Source organism: Babylonia areolata, chromosome 19 (assembly GCF_041734735.1).
Source record: "Babylonia areolata isolate BAREFJ2019XMU chromosome 19, ASM4173473v1, whole genome shotgun sequence".
In the NCBI taxonomy this organism is placed as follows: domain Eukaryota; kingdom Metazoa; phylum Mollusca; class Gastropoda; order Neogastropoda; family Buccinidae; genus Babylonia; species Babylonia areolata.
This window is the reverse complement of record NC_134894.1, coordinates 52,367,919-52,389,265: the sequence shown is the minus strand read 5'-3', so window position 1 is coordinate 52,389,265 and position 21,347 is coordinate 52,367,919. Positions and strand designations below refer to the sequence as shown.

General features: G+C 40.9%; 1 protein-coding gene across 5 annotated transcripts in view; it reads right to left on the bottom strand.

Moving 5' to 3' along the window:
* Positions 1–5,244: 5,244 nt before the first annotated feature.
* The window catches only part of LOC143293834 (uncharacterized), a 48,212-nt gene continuing 32,109 nt past the window's right edge, over positions 5,245–21,347 (bottom strand). For all 5 annotated transcript variants that reach the window (XM_076605117.1, XM_076605118.1, XM_076605115.1 and 2 more), the window contains exon 5: positions 5,245–8,679. In XM_076605117.1, coding sequence (XP_076461232.1) covers positions 7,598–8,679 — 1,082 coding nt within the window. In that variant the 3' untranslated portion in view covers positions 5,245–7,597. The remainder of the gene's footprint in view (positions 8,680–21,347) is intronic.

The following is a 21,347-nucleotide window of genomic DNA, read 5'->3' as shown; positions in this document are numbered from 1 at the left end:
TAGAACTGATGCGCCGCAATTGACAGTAACAGGACTGACATGTCTGACTGATAAATGTTTGCATGGACAGTGTGTTGTCAAGGACAACGCCGAGGTTCCTGTCTGAACTGGAAAGAGGGATGGATGTACTGCCAAGTTTGATTGTGTCAATTGTAATGGAAGAGAGTTTTTGTTTAGTTCCATTGATCATTGCTTCAGTTTTGTCCGCGTTCAATTGTAACTTATTTAAAGTCATCCAATTTTGAATATCCAGGAAGCAGTTGGATGTTTCTTCCAAGAGTGACGACAGTTTTTCAGGTGTATCACTCTTCTGGAGTTGAGTGTCATCAGCATAAGAATGATGACTGACATTATGGCGGTTGATAATTTCAGCGAGAGGAGCAGTGTACAGTGTGAAGAGCACTGGGCCTAAAACAGATCCCTGTGGGACTCCATGTTCAATTTTAACGGGTTCAGACTGGAAATTATCAGTTTCAGTTTCACTTTCTCAAGGAGGCGTCACTGCGTTCGGACAAATCCATACACGCTACACCACATCTGTTGAGCAGATGCCTGACCAGCAGCATAACCCATCGCGCTTAGTCAGGCCTTGAGTGCATGCTTACATATTTGTGTACCTATGAAAAGGGATTTCATTTTACGTAATTTCGCCAGAGGACAACACTCTCGTTGCCATGGGTTCTTTTTCAGTGCGCCAAGTGCGTGCTGCACACGGGACCTCGGTTTATCGTCTCATCCGAAAGACTAGACGCTCAGTTTGATTTTCCAGTCAAACTTAGGAGAAAGGGCGAGAGCGGGATTCGAACCCACACCCTCACGGACTCTCTGTATTGGCAGCTGAGCGTCTTAACCATTCTGCCACCTTCCACAACAATGACAGACTGGAATCGATCAGTGAGATAAGATTTGAACCAGTTTAGAACAGTGCCGTTGATACCAAATGTAAAATGAAGACGGGAAAGAAGGATTGAATAGTCTATCGTGTCAAAGGCGGCTGACAAGTCGAGAAGAGTGAGAAGGGAGATCTGTCCTGAGTCGGACGCTAGCAGTAGGTTATTCAGGATGTGGAAGAGAGTGGTTTCGGTGCTGTGGTCAGCACGATAGGCAAACTGAAATGGGTGGATGAAATTCTTGAAACAAAGGTGATTGTTGAGCTGCTTCAGGACAGCTTTTTCAAGGAGTTTGGACAGGTATGGAAGATTAGAAACTGGTCGATAGTTTTTCAAAATGTTTGTATCAAGGTTGGATTTCTTCAGAAGAGGCCGGACGATTGCAGTTTTGAAAGTGGATGGAAACGTTCCAGTGAGAAGGGATGAGTTGACAATGTTGGTGATTGTGGGGAGAAGTTGTGAGACACGCTGGGAAAAGACAGAGGCTGGTATAGGATCGAGATCACAGGATTTTATTGTCATTTCTTTCCAACAGGATTTCATAGACTTCTGTTTCAGTTAATGGATTAAAGGAATGGAGAGGAGTGCCGTTGAATTGAGGATCAGGATGAGTAGGTTGGAAAGGCATTTGGTCTAAGATGGTACGAATATTCTGGACTTTGTCAAAAAAGAAAGAGGAGAAGACATTGGGGAGTTCAGATAAAGTGTAGGCAGAAGGAAGATGAGTCTTTTTTGCAGTACCGAGAAGATTTGGCGGATGCGTCATCGAGAACTTGAGAAGAAAAGAAGTTTGTCTTTGCTGATGAGATCATATGACTTTATTTGTTTTCGGAAGATTTGATTGTGGACTTTCAGTTTTGTTGATCGCCATCGCCGTTCCAACTGGCGACGTTTGCGTTTTGCAAGTCGAATGTCTTGTGTGTACCACGGGGCGGAAGGTCTATCAGGGAGCATGCGGGTAGTGGGGGGTGCATGTTCATCCAGCAGTTGAGAGAGGACAGTGTTGTAATGTGTAGAGACATTGGTGCGGGAAGAAATTTTGGAAAGGCATTCAGCAGCTTGAGAAGAAAAAGTGTTAATGTTGATGGATTTCAGGTTGCGACGAGTAACGGATTTTTTTGGTTCTGGTAGGTTTTGAAATATTAAGCAAGAATATGACAGCAGAATGGTCGGAAGAGAGTTCGTCAGTTACAGCCACTGACGCAGTCATGGCATCAGTCACGAGTGATGAGCCAGTCCAACGTATGGCCAGATCTGTGTGTTGGTTCTGTAACGAGCTGAGAGAGAGAATGATTGGACAGAGATAGACACAGGCGTTTGACATCAGAGGAAGTTTGGTTGTCGAAATGAAAATTGAAGTCTCCGAGGATGATAAGTTTGCCAGAACGAAGGTTGTAGTAATCAAGTAATGTTCAGAACTCATCGTGAAACAGAGAAGACGTTAGGTTATTTTTACGACTTGGAGGAGGGCGATAGAGACAACAGAAGATGACTGAGTGACCGGGAACATTGAGAGTGACTTCGAGCATTTCAAAAGTGTCATGTGGAAAGGCATGGTTATGGGAGAAGGAAAGGGAAGACTCCAAGATATTTCTACAGACGATGGCGATGCCACCTCCACGAGACAGTCGAGGAAGTGACTTTGTTTTGTATCCAGAGGGAGGAGGGGGGGGGGGGGGGGTCAGTTGTTTAATTTTGGGTTCGTGACCTTGTAATTTCAACCAGGTTTCGGTGAGAAATACGATATCAAAGCCGGTTATTTTCAAAAATATAATCAGAAATATAGTCAGTCTTTTGATCAGGGCAGACAGATTGAGCATTGATCAGGCAGGCATGAAAGAGATCAGAGGCAGGCTTACAGAAATTTAATGGTGAAGCAGGCGAGTCAGACAGACAGGCAACGGAAGGAGACGATGGTGACTGAGCAGTGGAGGAAAATAGGAAGGCAGAGAAAGGTCCGGGAGTTGAGACAGGTGTGGAAGGGGTAGAAAGCAGACTAGAGCCAATCACGGGAGATAACCACATTTTGGGAAAAGTGTCCGAGAGGACAGTGTCACGGGAAGTAAAGGGGTCATCTTGAACATGAATGTTGAGGTTGTCAGTGACAGTCACAGCAACATCAGGGTTGACATCGGAGACAGGACGATCAGTGCTGGGGACAGAGGTCCACAAACGGCGAAGTCTGCCCGCTCCGGTTCCTCTTTTTGTCTTTGCTCTGCCGATGCCCAGGCTGATGCGCTGCGTCGTGTCATCGGAATTGTTTATGCCATGATATATTTGACAGCAACGCTTTGATGAAATTGACGTTTACCGTGGTGACAGTAGCAGTGCGAGAGCAGAGATCGGATGGAAAGAGAGGGCTGGGCACGTGAAAAACGGAGAGCATTGTTGACAGGATGAAGATGGTCGCTGATGCGATAACGAGGGTACAGTGAGTAGCATTCATTTATGTCAGTTTAAAAATTGAAACACTGATATGATGAATATTATTATAAAATTGTTATAAAAAGCCACAACAACAACCAAAAAAAAGCAAACAGTGTGTGTGTGCGTGCGTGCGTGTTACTGGTTTGCCATACTCATGAAATGATTTCATAATATTGATCACAAATTTTACCGAGAAGGTTATATCATATTTGATTGTGGTTTGACGCTCCTTAAGTGGATCTCATGTGGTAACAATTATTGTTTTGGAAGATATTTATTTCATTTGACAGTTTATGTCGTTTGGATCCAGTGACAGCGTTTGAAGTGATTTTTTTGTCATTGAATATTCAGTGTTGTTGCAGATTGTTCTGATCGATAAGCTTTGTTTATTATACAGGCTGCAGTTTTCAGTTTATTCACCTTTTGAAATAATTGTTGATGGAGTAACTGCTGTGAGTGCTGTTGTGTGTGGCCATTTGTTCTTGCATTATATTTCCGGAATGTTAGCTTTAATGACCACTGTCAATACATGACCGTCTGGAGATGGTCTCAAAGTAGGCTTTTTAAATATCAGCCATGTTCTAAGCAGATTAGATGAGCTTTCTTCTATTCTGTATAATTCTGGCAAACAACTTCATTTAATTTGTTGTGCTGAATCCAGATTTACATCTGTTATTTCCGATGCAGACGTGTCTATACCTGGTTATAACATTGTCCACCTTGATCCCATTCTTCCCCCCCCCAAAAAAAGTGGTTTAATCCTTTACATCAGCCAGCCTCTCTCTTACAAATGTATTGAATTCAGATATAAAACTGAAGACGCACAAAATCGCTTATGTAACTTGTGTAATTCTACAATTCAGGATGTTTCATTTCGTTTTGGAGTGCCCAGATCTTCACGACTTGAGAAAAGAACTGATTCAGCAATCACACACAAGAGTCAAGTTAACGTTCTCCTCTCATCAGCAAATAATGAAACCTGTAAACATTTAGCAATGTTTCTGTATGAATCTCTCAGAAGGGTTAGAGATGTTGCACAGACTATAGATTGTTAATGTATTCATGCCTTAATTAAGCAGATAGTGATTGCCTTTCTACAGACAAGGGTCGATTTACTACTGTACTTTGTTTGCACCTCTTTAGTAGGGGCTATGGCCAATCTGAATAAATCATCTGGTCTGGTCTGGTCTGGTCTGGTCTGGTCTGGTCTCTCTCTCTCCTTACACACACACACGCACACAAACACATGTGCATACACACACATGTGCATACAAATGAACGTGCTCACGTTCTCTTTCAAACAGAGATGTGGGTGCATGGCGTCAATCGATCACTGATAGTTTTCTGCGACAGAACCGGGGAATATACCGCTTCCGACAAAAGACTGACACAATCTAGGCCTGGAAGTATCGGGCTGAAGAGACACACGCACAACATATCCACGCATGCACACACCCACACACACAGGGTTTCTTTATGCTTCATTCATACTGCGGAAAACATTAATATTCTTATTTTACATTCTCTATGCCCAGAAAGGAGTCAGAAGATGAAATTATCTTGATTCTTGTTATTTGTGAATGTGTTTTTTGTGACACCATGTAGATATTAAAAAATACAATACACAATGCCCACTTTACAGTGCAGCTTTCATTATAACTAGCTGACTTGGCCAGATTTGATACTGATAGTAAAAATTATGGACTTATACATATAGTGCCTGTACCTGAGAGGCGTTACTGAATAATGTGAGGTAAGATAAAGATGGTGTATGATCAGTGTGCTGTGGATCCCTGGCCACATTCCTGTCAAAACTAAAACAGCTGTCACCCTGTCACACACAGTCATGTCATAAACATCGCAAAATTAAAAGCACTGATTTGAAAAGGTAATAGCAATAATTAAAATACATTTGTAATTCACTCACTGACTGCTTCGCAAGTTTATTGCACGAGTTGTCACATTAATAATGAAGGGAGTTAAAATTTCTGGATCATACAAATCCAGTCTTCCATCGAGTGATAAAAAAGTTAAATGAAACAGTTAAACACGATTTCATGGTGATAAAAACATTGAAGTATTTTTGCATCACACACATACACGCGCGCGCGCGCACGCAAGCACGCACACGCGCGCGCCTACACACACACAAATGATTACACATACACAAATTTGCAATACAATAATACTTCATCCATTACTCACTCTTTTCGCCTGTCTCCCTTACTTTCATTCACGTTAGTCACAAATATATATATATATATTTAAAAAAAAAACACCTTCAAAACCTGGAACAATAAAGTTAACTAGAAATATATATATTACATATATATATATATATGTGTGTGTGTGTGTGTGCGTGTGTGTGTGTGTATTCTTAAAGGTTCAAGTTAAAACAGTTGACAGTTTTAAGGACAAGAGAAGACATCAGAGCTCCAATAATAAACTGTCTCTGCAGAGTTTGCCTTTCTGGCGTGTGATCCAATCTGTGATCACAGTACTTTTTTTATATTATTTTTAGTCCCTTGTAAATTATAATCCTTTTTTTTACTGACCTCCATGGGCTACGGCTGTTATTTTCTACTTTGAAAAGTTTTCTTATATGTATTTATTTCAAATTTGTTTTTCTAAAGTGAATACATAGTTTTTAAGTGATGAATACCAAACCAAAAAGAGCTACCTGCTGAATTACGGGAAGCTGTTCTTTGTTTTGGAAAGTTCTCTTCAGCCAACAGCAAAGAGCAAGAAGCAAGCCTGATGAGCTCTTCCAAGAAGCATCATAATTATCCCTTGGATGAACAAATGAAACAACAATAAAGAGTACTCACTGATTAATTTTATTTGCACTACCCTCCCCCCCCCCCTCTCTCTCTCCTTTAAATGTTTTATTTTTTATTCTTTTTTTATTTATTTATTTTTTATAACATATGCGACAATAAGTACAATAACAGAAACCAAAAAAGTAAGAACTGACATGTCTGCAATGTCGTTCAGTTGTCTAAAAATGCAGTCTTGCGAATCTGGTTTCTTTTTTCAGAATTGATAAACAATCTGAGCTCACACACAGAGAATTATACAGTTTCGGGACATGAGAACGTCTCTCATAAAACATACTCTCTTTTAACACGCTTGGTGTCATATACTGTACCATGTCAAACTAGGCCTATTGGTTTGCTATGGCCAAAAGTCGCGGCTCCTCAGCGATTTGCTCTGTTTGGCCAACAGTCACGGCAACTCAGTGATCAGACGTCTCGTTATTTGTATGCCGTCTGTTAGCCAAACAAACGCCATTTTAGGCCGGAGCTGATTACTCATTCTAACATGATCAGTGCGTAACTTTAAATTGTTTAAAGATAACAGTGTCATTGTTTACTCATTACAACCAGTGTACAGCAGGCGGCAGAACCCAACATACACTGAAAAAACCATCTGACATAGGACCACGGTCATTTCCATCTTATTAGAAACATGAAAATGCCACTCCTCTGGATATATGCTGAAGGGTAAACTTAGCAATACTTTGTATGAACACTTACATACGTTCATGCTCACGCAGTAATACTGGCCTCTCTTTCTCCCCTTTCTCACTGGTATATTACTAATGAAAAAAGTTCTTCGATAATAATGCAGCAACCCCCCCCCCACCCCCCCCAAAAAACAACAACAAAAAACCCCAACAACAACAAAACGAAAAACAAAACAAAAAACACACACACAAAACAACAACAAAAAAGCCCGAGAGTTATTCACCTCAACCGAATGCAGAAAGAAAAACTGAAAGAAAAAAAAAGCAAATTCACTCAATTGTTATGTTACAGCTTCATGTACTTGTAAAGCAAAAACATGGGAAAATCGTGTACTGTTTTCGTTTATTCATTCCATTTTCATGTTTTATTCAAATCTAATCTTAACGTTTGGACTCTAGCCCAAATGGACGAGTCCTAGAGGAAGTGTCTGGGTTTGTTCCTGTGTACCTTTTATTTATCTGTGTGCTAGCTGAGCAGTAAGCAGCATTGACTTGAAGTTGTGTACCTTGTGAATGGAGAGAGTTACCACTCTTTACTATTTGTTAATCATTTTGGACTCTTCACAATGGAACAGAAACTATATGATAAATGCACTATAACATGTACAATAATACAGCTATGGTGCTCTACACAACCTGTACATTATACTTCTGACATCAACAGTGCACGACGAGTGCCCCACCAAGTGCACCAGAATGTTTCCTTCTATTTGTGTTCCCAACAAAGTCTCAACCAAACAGATTGTCCATTGCATTATCCGTCAGATGGTCTTCCCACACCAGCTTCGGCTTGGGTATTGGAGACAGGGTCCAGTCTGCTGGAATCAAACGGCAGACGCATGTCAAAGTCACTGCTCGATCGTTTCAGGCTCAACGGTAGATCCAGTCGTACTCCAGATGGCAAGCAGTGGTTAGAGCTCCACATTCCTGTGGACATCTGCCCTCCAGAACCAGTCATCCTGAGTCTGTTGTCCTTGGTCAAGTCCAAAGCACTGCGTGTGATACGATCCCGAATAAGTGGAGTCAGAGGCATCACATTTAGAATGCTTTTGTCTTCATCAATACTGATAATCATCCCCACATCTTCTTCCTCTGTTGTTCTGCGAACATCACTAATGTCCTCTGTGTCAAAGCTAGGAGCCATTACCATCGCCGATCTGTGAAAGTGTGAAAGTGACTGATCAGTGTCACTGTTTACTTTGAAGTGATCTACTTCACTTTCCGCTGAGAGCAGTCGGGTTGTTTCCCCAATCATGTCCAGCAAGGACCCGGTCAACGTATCACCAGTTGGGAACACGTCACTGCGGCTGCTGTCAAACACATCGTCACTGCCATCTGAACACGGGGAACCCCACTTCACAGTAGCTGGGGATGGGGAGTAACTGTTGATCATGTGCTCACAGCTCAGTGCACGACTAGGTGAGCGCATGCTCCATGTCGCTGTTTTTGTGTCATCGTCAAGGTGTGCAGCACGAGACTGAACGAGGGCTCTGGTTTCTATCAAGGCATCCCTCCCACCCGCTCCTTGTTCTTCACGACGGATGCTGACAATTTTGCCGCCCTTGACAATGATGACATCCCCATTCTGACAGATGACGGAGCTCTGTGTGGTGAGGCGCCTGGAGGCCTTGATCATACTGGCCATGCCCTTGTGTCGCTGGCTGGGGAGGGCAGTGAGTAGGGAGTTGGGGGAGCCCCACACACTGATAAGGCTGCTGAGGCTGGCACATGACACTCTGGTGCTGGGGGCCCTGGTAGAGGAGGAGGTGGACACTCGACGCAGCGAGGAGAAGAAGGACGATAAACGATTTCGGGAGGTGGTGTTGGCAGCTAAGTCTGAAACACCAGATCATAACAATACAACATGTGTCTCAAACACTTATCTGATGCATGTATAGTCAATCAAATCAAACTGTGGTAATGTACTGGCAACAGCTCTACTGCAATTCTGTGTAAATACCAATTGGATGTGAACAATGTATGTGCACATGTGCGCGTGAATGTGAGTGCGTATGTGCATGGGTGCTCACAAACAGCACACATCAAATGCAGCACTGATAGCATGTCATAAGTTTACAAAACTGCATTCTTGACAATGATGAGAATCAAAAAATGACGATCATCGTGTTTTAAACAGTTCTCTTCGATCACATCATCTGCCCTTCGTGTGCTCAGTGTTAACAAGATTCTAAATGAACAGAAGAATCACCCTTTTAATTAAAAAAAACACAGTTTGATTACACATACACACACACACACACACACACACCACCGTACTATACCACAACACACCACACGCACCAGGACATCAATTGTTCTGATTAGGCACAATTAAAACATATAATAATTAAAACTAATACGTGGGCTTGTGTCACAATGATTCAGGGAGCTATGCCGGTAGGCCAATCAAGCCGTACAGGTTGAAAGGTAGAGATCAGACAAATAGAGATTCACTGGTCCTCCAGGTTGGGCGTTGTGCATAGGGTCAGCACTCCTGTCCTGTAAATACTTCATTTGCAACAGAAACGCCCACGATGGAAAACCCGGAAACCTCTGGCCTGGAAGAGGAAGGGCCTCTGTCTCCTCATAGCAGCCTTTCTCTGACCACGAACACCATCATCGGGATAAGGAATGTGGGGATCATGTACCTAAGCCAATAAAAGCGGGCAGACTGCACAAATAGCAGGGAAGCGGAAGTACATCATCCTGCAAAGAATCTGTGAGACTTGATGCACACACCTCGGACAGAAAAGGCTGACAAGTGGAGAGATGCTGCTATACTCCGGTCATGAAGTAGACGCCCTTCACAGACAAGCAGTAAATATCACGGCTAGTACAAACAAAAGAGCGCTGATATGCTGGGAGTCCCATGGAGCAAGAATCTTTATAACAGCCTTCAGAATCAAGAAAAAGAAAACCATGATGAACATAATCAAAATAACGAGAGTGACGAAGAATTCAAACACGAGTTCTACTACCGACTCTAGAACATCCTCGACAAGTGTCCAGAGACATCGCCATCCTAACTGGTGATTTTATGTCAATATTGGAAGAAACGATACTGGTTACGGAGTGATGGGGACGCATGGAATTGGAGAGAAAAGTGAATATGGAGAGAGGCTTGTAGAAACCTGTGCCCTGGACACTGGAGGCAATACATTCCCACACAAGAGGATTAACAAGGGTATCGCCGAACCATGTCACAGAAAACAAAACTGACCACATTTATATTAACAAGAAAATTAGATCACTTCAAGAGTGAAAAGAGGAGCCGTCATGAAATCATACTGCCTACTGCTGATTGCAAAACGGAGGCTGAAGCTGAAGAAGAACCGGATGGGAGCAACAAGAAAAGGAAGCAATACAATACAGGCCTTCTAATAGATATAATTATACGAGAAGAGTACAGACTGAAACTCTAACAAGTCCTGAGCACTGCAAGAAGTGTTAGAGGATGAGGCAGCAATGGAAAACCAGTGGAAGAACATCAAGGACATGCTGACATCAACATGCCAGGATTTTTTTTTACTACAGAAAACACCAACATAAAGATCGAATAGCAAAAGATCGAAGAGAGGAAACTAAAGAAATCAGTAGTGAACATACTGCCGCAGAAGAGCATCAAAAGCAAGGGCTCAAGAAGAATAAGCCGAAGCCAGTAGGGAGGCAAAGGGAAGCATCAAGACAGACAAACAAAATGACATGACAGTTCATCCGACGGAACAGAACAGGCAGTGAAATACGGTTCTACGATGCTATCAGAAAGATGTCGGGCAAGTATGGTAAACAGAATGACCTCCCAGCAAAACTCCCTTGAGGTAGAAGTAGACATCACTCTATAGCTGCTATACCCACTGTTTGGGAAGAAGTACCATCAGCCAGCTGTCTCATCAAACTCCTCCCAAAAAGTGATCTCTGTAAATGCACCCTGCTGTCAGTACAAGACAAAGTTTTCAACAGTCATTTTAGAGAAAGACGTGATCTACCCCCAGCTCTGTGACCAGCAAGCAGGATTCCGGGGGAAAAAAACCCCGACCATATTCAGACCAAATTGACACCCTTCGTATCATTGTCGAGCTTCAAGTGGAGTGGAACTCCTCGCTGTACAATAACTTTGTCTCCCATAACAGTATTTGACAGTGTAGACATCTACCCTGTTTCTCCTAACATATCATGCAACTCCACCCTTCTCTCGAACCTTTTCATTTATTTTTAACGAGAACAGTGAAATGTCGACAGTTGCAGTTACAAATATACGTGACGAGACATTAAATATTGACGGAAATTCCTTCACCACAGGGAGACCCTAAGGAAACTGGTCTGATACTACCGTGTGGCACCAAGCTGGTCAATATGCTCAAGAACAGATATGACGGAATGAGTTGCATAGTGATCCACGGGGTACAGTATACCAGACATTTCCAGGCCGTGACTGGGGTCAGGCAGTGATGCCTCCTGTCTTCGTTCCTCTTCCTACTTGTCATTGACTGGATCATGGAAATACCCAAAGAACACAAAAAGGATTCCAATTGACACTATGGAAGCAGCTGGGTTATCTGGACTTAGTGGATGATCTTTCCATGCTGCCTCTAACCAGTAGCATAAGCTTGATAAAACCACAGTACTGGCAGACACCTCATCACACGCAGGCACACAAAATGAAAACCAGCGTCAAGTATCAAACAGGCTCTGACATGGAACACCCAAAGGAAGAGAGAGGCCGACCGAGAAAAACTTAGCGAAGAGACATCCAAGCGCACACCACGAAGATAGGCCTCAACTGAAGTCATAGACAAAAGCACAGGAAAGGGGACTATGGAGGTGAAAGGCATAAGTAAGCCAATGTTTCACACACACACACACATAATTTGCGAAGCCATCTAATCACTACTATACAGCAGTATGATCATCAGTCAAATGTGATCTTTAGAAAAATACAAAACAATATACTAAAACCAAGTGATTTATTCACCTGCGATGACTGTCAAAAAACACTTGCCAACTATGTATTTCAGTGCATGCGTATTAGATGACCGTTTATTTCTTTGTTCCCTTTGTTCTTTGTTGTGTCTATTAATCCTTCGGGATTTTATGACAATAAATGAAGTCAAGTCAAGTCAAGTCACACACACACACACCTGGCTTTCTGGTCTCGATACGCAACAATCAATCTAATAATCAGAAGAAATAAACGATAAAGGTGAAGCAAGCAAAGCGCAGTAGAAGGGGGGAGGTTGGTGAAGGACAGCAGAGGCGGTGCTGAATTGAGTGGTAGAGAGAAGAAAAGAATGGGAGAAGATTGTGACATAAATGACATAATCTGTACACACCGCTGTTGTCGCGGTACAGTGTCGGAGCATGCAATGGTTCATACGCGTATTCACACAGCATTCCGCCATGCATCAAAATACCTTTTTTTTAACATCAAATAAACCAGTTCAGCGATTAAAAAGAAAAAAAGGGATGAGCATGTGAAACAACATCATCAACATAAAAACACCACTTGTCACAACACCAGTTCTAGTAAGTACAGAATTTTAGTTACAGAACAAACACATGAGACTGAAAACATCAGGAGTCTTTTGCACTATGTTTGCACACACACATGCGTACATACACTTTCACGGACGTGGGGAAGTGTGCGCGCGCACGCACACACACACGCACAAACACACATACGCACGTGCGCGCGCGCACGCACAAACACTATTAACGAGCAGCAGACGGAAGACGTGGCTGAATGGATCTCACTTTGCATTAGTGTTGCTTCTCTTTGAAATGACTGAACAACGTCTGCAAAAGTGACCAGCAACAGAAATCAACGGGGAAATCTCACAAGACTGGAAGGAAAATCAGCGGTTAAAGCGCTGATATATGATGACGGTAAAGAAGCTGCAAAACGTATCTAGGCAAACAGATGCTCCAGCTGACCTTGTTATGTGCACTGTGAGTTCGTAGTAAGTTCATTTACACCTACTTCCATTTTACTTTCTGTCCATAATGATTTCATATCTGTATTTTGCCTTATTACTTCATCTCTTCCCTCCGTCAGTTCTAAACCCTTTATTTTGTTTTCTCGTTGTTAATTATATTTCCACGAATGTGTATTAAATGATATGTCGAGTCTTCATGGACTCAAAAGCTGATTCTTTTCTCTATTTTGTGGTTCGTCTAATCAATGAGCTCCTATACAGCCTATCTGCAGCTGGGATAATGTACACAACAATAAGCCACCCATTTTTTATGCCTGCATGTGTACACACCTATTTTTCAATGCACGTAATAGGTTTCTACTTAATGATTTCAGGGACAATTCTCTTGTTTCCGTCGGTTCTTTTTCGTGAGCTGAGTGCATGCTGCACATGGAACCTCAGTTTATCGTCTCATCCGAAAGACTAGCACCCAGACTACCACACAATGGGACATTCACTTTCTAGTCGGTCACTCTACCATGATTGGACCATCGTTCCACTTGTGTGTGGAATGCATATCACAAGCCCGCCCTCCAAAAAAGACAACAACATTCACCTCAACGGATGTTAAACCAAATACACCAGGAGTCAAGGAAAAATTGTAGTTTATAAAGAAAAAGGTTGATGCAGCAGTGTAAGATCTCAAATCAGGAATTCAAGCCGATTAGCTAGCAACCCAAACCAATCTTGAAGTGAAGTGTCATACCACAGCTACTTGTATCACAAAGTTTCATCTGATCGCAGCACGCACAGCAACATCAGTCAACAACAGCAACGGTAAGCAGGGCAGTGGTCTGTGGTAGTGATGCTTAAGTTGTGACGTCATAGTGATGCCCACTGACGTCAGTTGGCATCACTATGACGTCACAACTTAAGCATCATCTGTGAGGAGGAGAGAGGACGGAGGAGGGACAGAGGGGATCGTACCGCACTGGCTGCAGTTTCACCGCTGCTGCAACACAACGAAACATCTGCACACTGTTCAATGCATTCTGGTCCACTGGCTTTCTGCTGCCTCCAGGTGTAACACACACACACACACACACAGCGCATGCACAGGAGGTATAGTGGCATAGATGAAAGGCCGTCAGCAAAAGTGGCATCATGTCGGTGCTGATCTCCACAATCTGTCACCGTGCCTGGAAGATTCCATACACGCCACATCCACCATCTGCAAAGGAATTTTTAGACGAAAGAGGGGAGTAGGGGAGCACGATCGAGCATAATTCATACAGTATGAAAAGAAGCTATGGAAACTCACATGCCAACACACACACACGCGCGCGCGAAAAAGGCGCCGATTTCTTGGAATAATGGTGTTTTACCGGCGTTATGTGCTGTTCACCAATACTTCAGCTCATGCTCGCTGGTACACGCACTCAGTCATTCCTATTGAGAAACAGGTTTTACCCCCAGGGATAAGTAGGCTAATAGCATCTGACTGCGATAGTATTCAAAGTACAGCACACTCACTGCCTTGTTTTAACATCATCCAAAAATAAAATCCGAAAGATAGTAGTGTCATATTCCGCACTCTATCAACAACACAACAATAAAGCTAATCCCCTTCACACACTCACGCTTGCTTGCTTGAGAAATATCAGAGAAAAGCAAAAACGAAACAAACGCGGCCAGATCAGCGTTGATCTTCGTTGTGCGTTGGACAGGCACCAGAGAAAGAGTCAGAGCGTGAACACTGACAGGACTCCGCTAGTACTTGTGCCGCTGTTGTAATTTATTGCTTTCTCCCAGTGTCCCTTTCTGTTTCATGCATCTTCAGCGACAAAAGCATGTTTAACATATTTTATTTGAATGACAACATAACTTTTAGAAATAAATAAGATACGAATTCAATGTCAAACATTCAAGCAAAGCAAGGTGTGCTCACTGGCAACAGCCGACATGATGTGACCAAACTATTTTTTTCTAATCATGTACTGTGAAATGACCGCAGACTATTAATTTTATCGATTGTGAAAATGGGCAAGTAGGTATACTGGCATTACTCATAAAAGAATGAATCATATAGATCTTAATCATCTCCTTTACCTTGTTTTGATCAACGTGGTGAAGAATCACACAGATGCGAAACATTCTCTCAATATTGTTTGTTGTGTGCATTGATGCATCTGTACAAACAAACAAACAAAATGTAAAGAATGGGCTGATTTGGTTCTATAAATTTGAACATTCAGAAAATACTGCAGTATATTCACATCTTAAAGAAGCCGTTTTAGAGCCGCCATCGCAAACTATCTCAACCAAGTTGTGACTAAAACAGCAACAGAGGTCATAAAGATTAGCTGATGTGAATCCAAGCCATGGATCACAAGCAGCTTTTGAAAATGGGTCACAACTGAAGGATCCCACAACCACTGAAAGAAAACTGAGATAGGAAAGGACACCGTTCAGGATCGAAGTCATTCTCGTTTTTAACTGTATGCCTGCCACACCACACCCCCTCCCCATCCGTCTTCCCCCCCCCCCTCTCCTCCTCCTCTTCCCCCGGCCTTTTCCACTTTCTTTCTGCAACTGAACAACACATTATTAAAAAAAACAAAAAAAAAACAATTTTTCAAAGTCACCCGCACGCGTACTGAGACATCACATTCAGTGTCGTTTATTCAGTCAGAATCCAGTTGTTTACAGACCTGGGATTACAACCCCCCCCCAAAAAAAAAACAACAACAACAACAACAACTGCACTTTGTTACACTGGCACACACAACGTCATGTCATAACTACCGCTACAACATTCAAAGCATTAGGATCAGTGGTAGTGCAACAACAAATAAGCAACATCAAATATATGCGAACATGTCCCATGGTGCCTACGTGCGCGTGTACACGTGGCACACACACACACACACACACACTCTCTTTAATGTCCCATTACTCCTGTTGGGTGTGGATGGTTACCAAAAAACCCCAACAACACAAACCAAAACAGAAGAAGATAAAGATTATAAAAAAATTAAAAAAAAGAAGGAAATAATACGAACATCTTGTTTGATACCTTATTAACAAAAAACCAAAACAAAAAAACCCCAAAAATCTCCAAGAGTTCTTTGTATTAAACAAAAACTTAGGTCACTGTTGTACATCTTTGTAAAGTTACTGAAATTCAGCTGAGTTTTTCTCTCTGGGACTGAGTGAAGTACACAGAGGGAATACTGACTGGGGTTAAGTATTCCTTTTCACTGATTTCTGCCTTACAAGATGATATCCATTTCCAGTACAACATACAAACATACACACCGCGTTGGTTCGTGCTACGAGAGAAAGAAATAGAGGGACTGAGTCTGGGGCCAAAACCAAGATGCAGCAGCAGCTGGGGCAAGTGTCTGCAAAAATGCTAACTACTCTGAGTCATGCCTGGAGCTGCACTCCGCCAAACACTGTGTGCGTGTACTGCGTCAGAACACGCCATGCTCCACCCTCACCCATCCGACTGAGCAAGCTGTCGGTGGGAGAGCACTACAGTACAGCTGCTGTGTGGAGTCACAACATATACCTGGTGGGGAACCAGTCTGACGCCCTGTCACTTCTACAGATTAGACTGGCGTCTACCGGTGCTGCTGGTGGATGTCCTAAAGAAAAAAGAAACGATTAGGACTTTCAATACATCCCTGTACATCGGTCACACGTCAGTGGGTTCATCATTGATCAAACGCCAGTGTCACGCGTCAGTCACACTTAGGTTCACATTTATCAAATATCAGTCACATTTCAGTGAAGTTCACATTTATCACATATCAGTTACATTTCAGTGAAGTTCACATTTATCACATATCAGTCACATTTCAGTGAAGTTCACATTTATCACATATCAATTACATGTCAGTGAAGTTCACATTTATCAAATATCAGTTACATGTCAGTGAAGTTCACATTTATCAAATATCAGTCACATTTCAGTGAAGTTCACATTTATCACATATCAATTACATGGCAGTGAAGTTCACATTTATCACATATCAGTCACATTCCAATGAAGTTTGTTTCCAATAAATCTTTCGCAGATGACACACAGCATTACAGAACATGCCACACAACAGAAATAGGTCAAACCATACAGACTTTACAGTCATGCATCACAGATGTCAAATCATTTGAGACTGTGATGGTGCTTGTGTTGATTTACATATCAAGTTCATGTGTCACTTAGTCTTACATAAGTATATTTTTCACATTTATCACATATCAGTTACATGGCAGTGAAGTTCACATTTATCACATATCAGTTACATGTCACTGAAGTTCACATTTATCACATATCAGTTACATGGCAGTGAAGTTCACATTTACAACACATCAGTAACATGCCAGTTGCGTTCATCACTGATCACACATCAGAAACACTCAGTGAGGCCCACTGGCGATAAAACACCATCACACATGAACAGGGGTCACACACAGACACACAGACACAGACACATACACTGATTTACTGATGTGCACAAACACACACACACACACTGATATACTGAGACAGAGAGAGGAGGAGGAGGAGGGGGTGCGCAAACGTATGCACTCCACATCGGTGGTAAGTTTCAAATAACGCGAAAGTCTTAAAAACTCATCACTGGTATATTGTGTGACAGCACGTAGCACTCAGTAAGTACCAAGCACACCACTGACGAAATTCATGTTACAAAAAGACTAACTTCTGACACAAAGAGCAAACAGTCTTTCAACATACCACAAAAGACCACACAAACTTGTATGAAATCATGATAAATTAATTGTGAAGAAGCAGTTTGGATGCATCAAAACTGATCTGTTATTAGAAAAACACAAACACGTAAACCAAACTCAAGGATGCTTCACCAAAACAAAGCCTTTTGCCCGGTGTTAAGAAAAGAAGACATGTTCAGTGTCTAAGACCTGTGAAGAAATTGTCTGCAACTATTTACCATGAATACCTGGCCTTCAGGAAGAACGCCATACTCTGAATCCAACATGCTGAAATGCCAACAATCAGCTTTAAGCTTTAATGTTTACAGTGACATTCAATATCATTATCATATTTCATAAACTGTGAAACACTGGATATATTATAAAATGCGATGCGAAAAATTATCTAAGTATTCAAATACATTATCATATATGAGAAACTATGAAACTCTGGACATGAAATGCGATCTGATAAACTGAATATCTATTCACAATACAAGCATTAAATAAAAGTTATGCAGTACGATGTAATCGCAGACTTAAAATGTTTAATCCAAATCATCACAGTTTATGATACCTTTCCCCCATGTCCGCATAAACATGTATGAAACACACACACACACACACACACACACACACACACACACATGCACGCACTGTGCAAACGCGCGGGCGCGCGCGCACACACACACACACACACACATCACATCACATCACTTAATTATGGGAGATCGTATCAGTCTGATCTCAACAGCCTTTGGTGATATGTGTTTGAATATGGATTGTCCTCGTCCACTGATTAAAAAAATATATAAAAAAGAAGAAGTTTAATACGATGTTACATAAAGTTGGGGGCGCTTTCCTTACAACAAAACTGACACGGATTGTTTATTTTGATGATATAAACAAAAGCAATAAAATGTTTTAATCTCTCATGGATCACAAGTAGTTGTTTTGAGGAATAGATGTAAAATTTTTAATTCACCTGTCAACAGCACGTACCAGATCAAATCTTTCATGGTCATGAGGTGTACTTTTGTGCACAGAAACATTTATTTAAACGGTTACAAAGTTTAGATTGTAAAGCTTAGTTGCACTTAGAAACCTATAGTCACTTACCAAATACAGAAACATTGGCTGAAGAGAGGCTGGGGTTCTACCCCAAACGAATATCGAGAAACAATTACGTTTGTGGGAAGAACTAGCAAAGTGATAACTATACTGATGAGGAACTGAACATTAGGTCAGATTCCCTTTCCGAAAAGGGCCAGCACAATTTCATCTCAAACGACAACAGTAACTTGTTTCTGACTTACTTAACAGTGCTGGAAATAATATGAAACATGCGTCAGGTACACCTGCTTCCACACCTATACCATTGTGGGAGGCACATAAATCTGCTTATGATATTTAAACTACAGTGATGGGAGAAAAGATGAAAATAATACTACCATATGAAATGCAAAAATCCGTATTCACAAAAAATAGGAAAACACCATAGGTGTTTACAAACAGCGCTTGAAATTAAAAACACCGGTGCAAAATTGATGCACGTTTTTTTGTTTTGTTTTGTTTTTGTTTTTTGTTTGTTTGTTTGTTTTGTTTGTTGGTTTTTTTGCTTGGAAATAAGCAATCCATATTTACTGCTGGCCTTCTTGCTATAATGCTCGCATTGGGTTATTTGATAAACATTCCATTGAGTATATTCAAAGTATGATTTTCATTGGTTCAAACTTAGTGTTACATGGTTTAGATTCATATAATACAAAAACTCGACAAGATATTGTATTTGAAATAACTTATTACAACACAGTCTATCAGCCAATGGCACTGTCACATAATTTTGCTTTGTACCTTCTCATACACTGATACAAAGGAAATGAAATGGACAACAGAGCAGCTAAGAAGGATGCACAAAAAAAACAAAAAACAAACAAACAACAAAAACTAAGGAAACAATAATGTTGCTTCAGTCTTCAATATGGCATACATTTCAAATAAATGCTGATGGCAAGATTTTATATCCCAAGGAAATGGGGTTTACAATTGGAATAACACAACAGAAATGTCTGATTTTCCACTATACCTCAGTACAACGTCTCTTACATCTGACATAAGACAATACTTTCAAGGCAAAGTTCTGTAAAAACGTTAATTGTATCTGTAGTAAACAGACCACACGAAATAATTCATTAATTTCAGTGACAGTTACTTTCTCCCATACAAAGTTAAAACTTTTTTCAGAACAAAGCATAAAATAAGAAATAATGTCAAATCAGTTACTTTTATTCAAAATTGAAGAATCTCTGATGATCTACATAGTCCATTTGGTGTGATTCTGCAATGTGAACTACGTATGTTATCAACACCATTGCTTTTTATTTTATTTTATCATATATATATATATATATATATCTTTTTTTGGGGGGGTGGGGGGTGGGGGGGTTAATTGATGTCATATTTCAATAATTATGGACTGTGCCTATATCCCCTTTACCCATACCCCACCCCTTCTCTACATATATGCATATAAACATGTGTGTGTGTGTGTGTGTGTGTGTGTGTGTGTGATTATATGCATCTCTCTCTCTCTCTCTCTCTCTCTATATATATATATATATATATATATGTGTGTGTGTGTGTGTGTGTGTGTGTGTGTGTGTGTGTATGTGCGTGTGTGTGTGTGTGCGTGTGTATGTGTGTGTGTGTGTGAAGGCGCAGGAAAGAATATGAAGCACGCTCGAAGAGAAGATGGAGGGACACTGGTCACAATACATTTTACACAATATATAATATATCTGAAGAAGTTGTCATGTTTAATAATAATTTGAAATTTACATTTCAAAAGGTATACAAACACAAGAATGATAATCTTATGTTTGTCTCAAGACCAAAGACGACCCGATCATTCTATTTTTTGAGATAGGGCAGTGCTTGAAGAAAAAACTAAAGAACATAATTTTTCAAGAACAAGTACACCTTATGGTGGCATAAAGCTTCACTCTGGTATTAACGTAATCTATGACGAGCACGCCAATAACCGTAAATCTTATAAAAGGTGGATGGTGTCTGATTAATGGCGAGAACATTAATCATTTTGAGAGCGGGCATTTTACTTGAAGGTCACAATCAAGGGAGTAACGTGGATTGGATTTGTTTCTGACAAGTGAATCTCTGTTGCTTTTTCTGTTTGTTTTTGTGTGTGGTTTTTGTTGGTGTTGTTGTTTTGCTATTTTAAAAAAACTTATCTGTTTGAGCTACACCTACGAACATCACACGATAACATAATATATACTGTTAATCACTATAAAATGAAAACACTCGTTATTCTTGGAAATGGCGGATACTTGGAAATATATTTTACTTCATTTTCCTGAATGCAAAGTTCTATATTTACGGATGGAAAACAAATGAAGAAATGCTTCACAGTAATTCAATCGGGATATTTCTGAAAGTAGGATATAAAGTAGAAATAAGACTTTTACAATTCTAAAATCTGTCGAATTTCATTCACGATGGTATTTCTATAAACCATGAATCACAATCATAAACAGCTGATAGTGGTTCGTATTTAACACATAACAACCAAGCAAAAGTGGAAAACGTCCTTCCTATTCATAAAGTGGAAGACAATTTCTAATTAGAAGAAAAAAAGAAAAGAAAACAACAACAACAACAACAACAAAATAACCACCACCACACACATGAACGTACACACGCTCGTAGACATACATACATAGCCCACACAAATAGATAGATACGTACATACACACATACATACATACAGGTCTGGGAGAGAACCATCAATGAACCATTGATTGAAAAAAAATCTTCGAAGAGAAAAAGAAACCATCT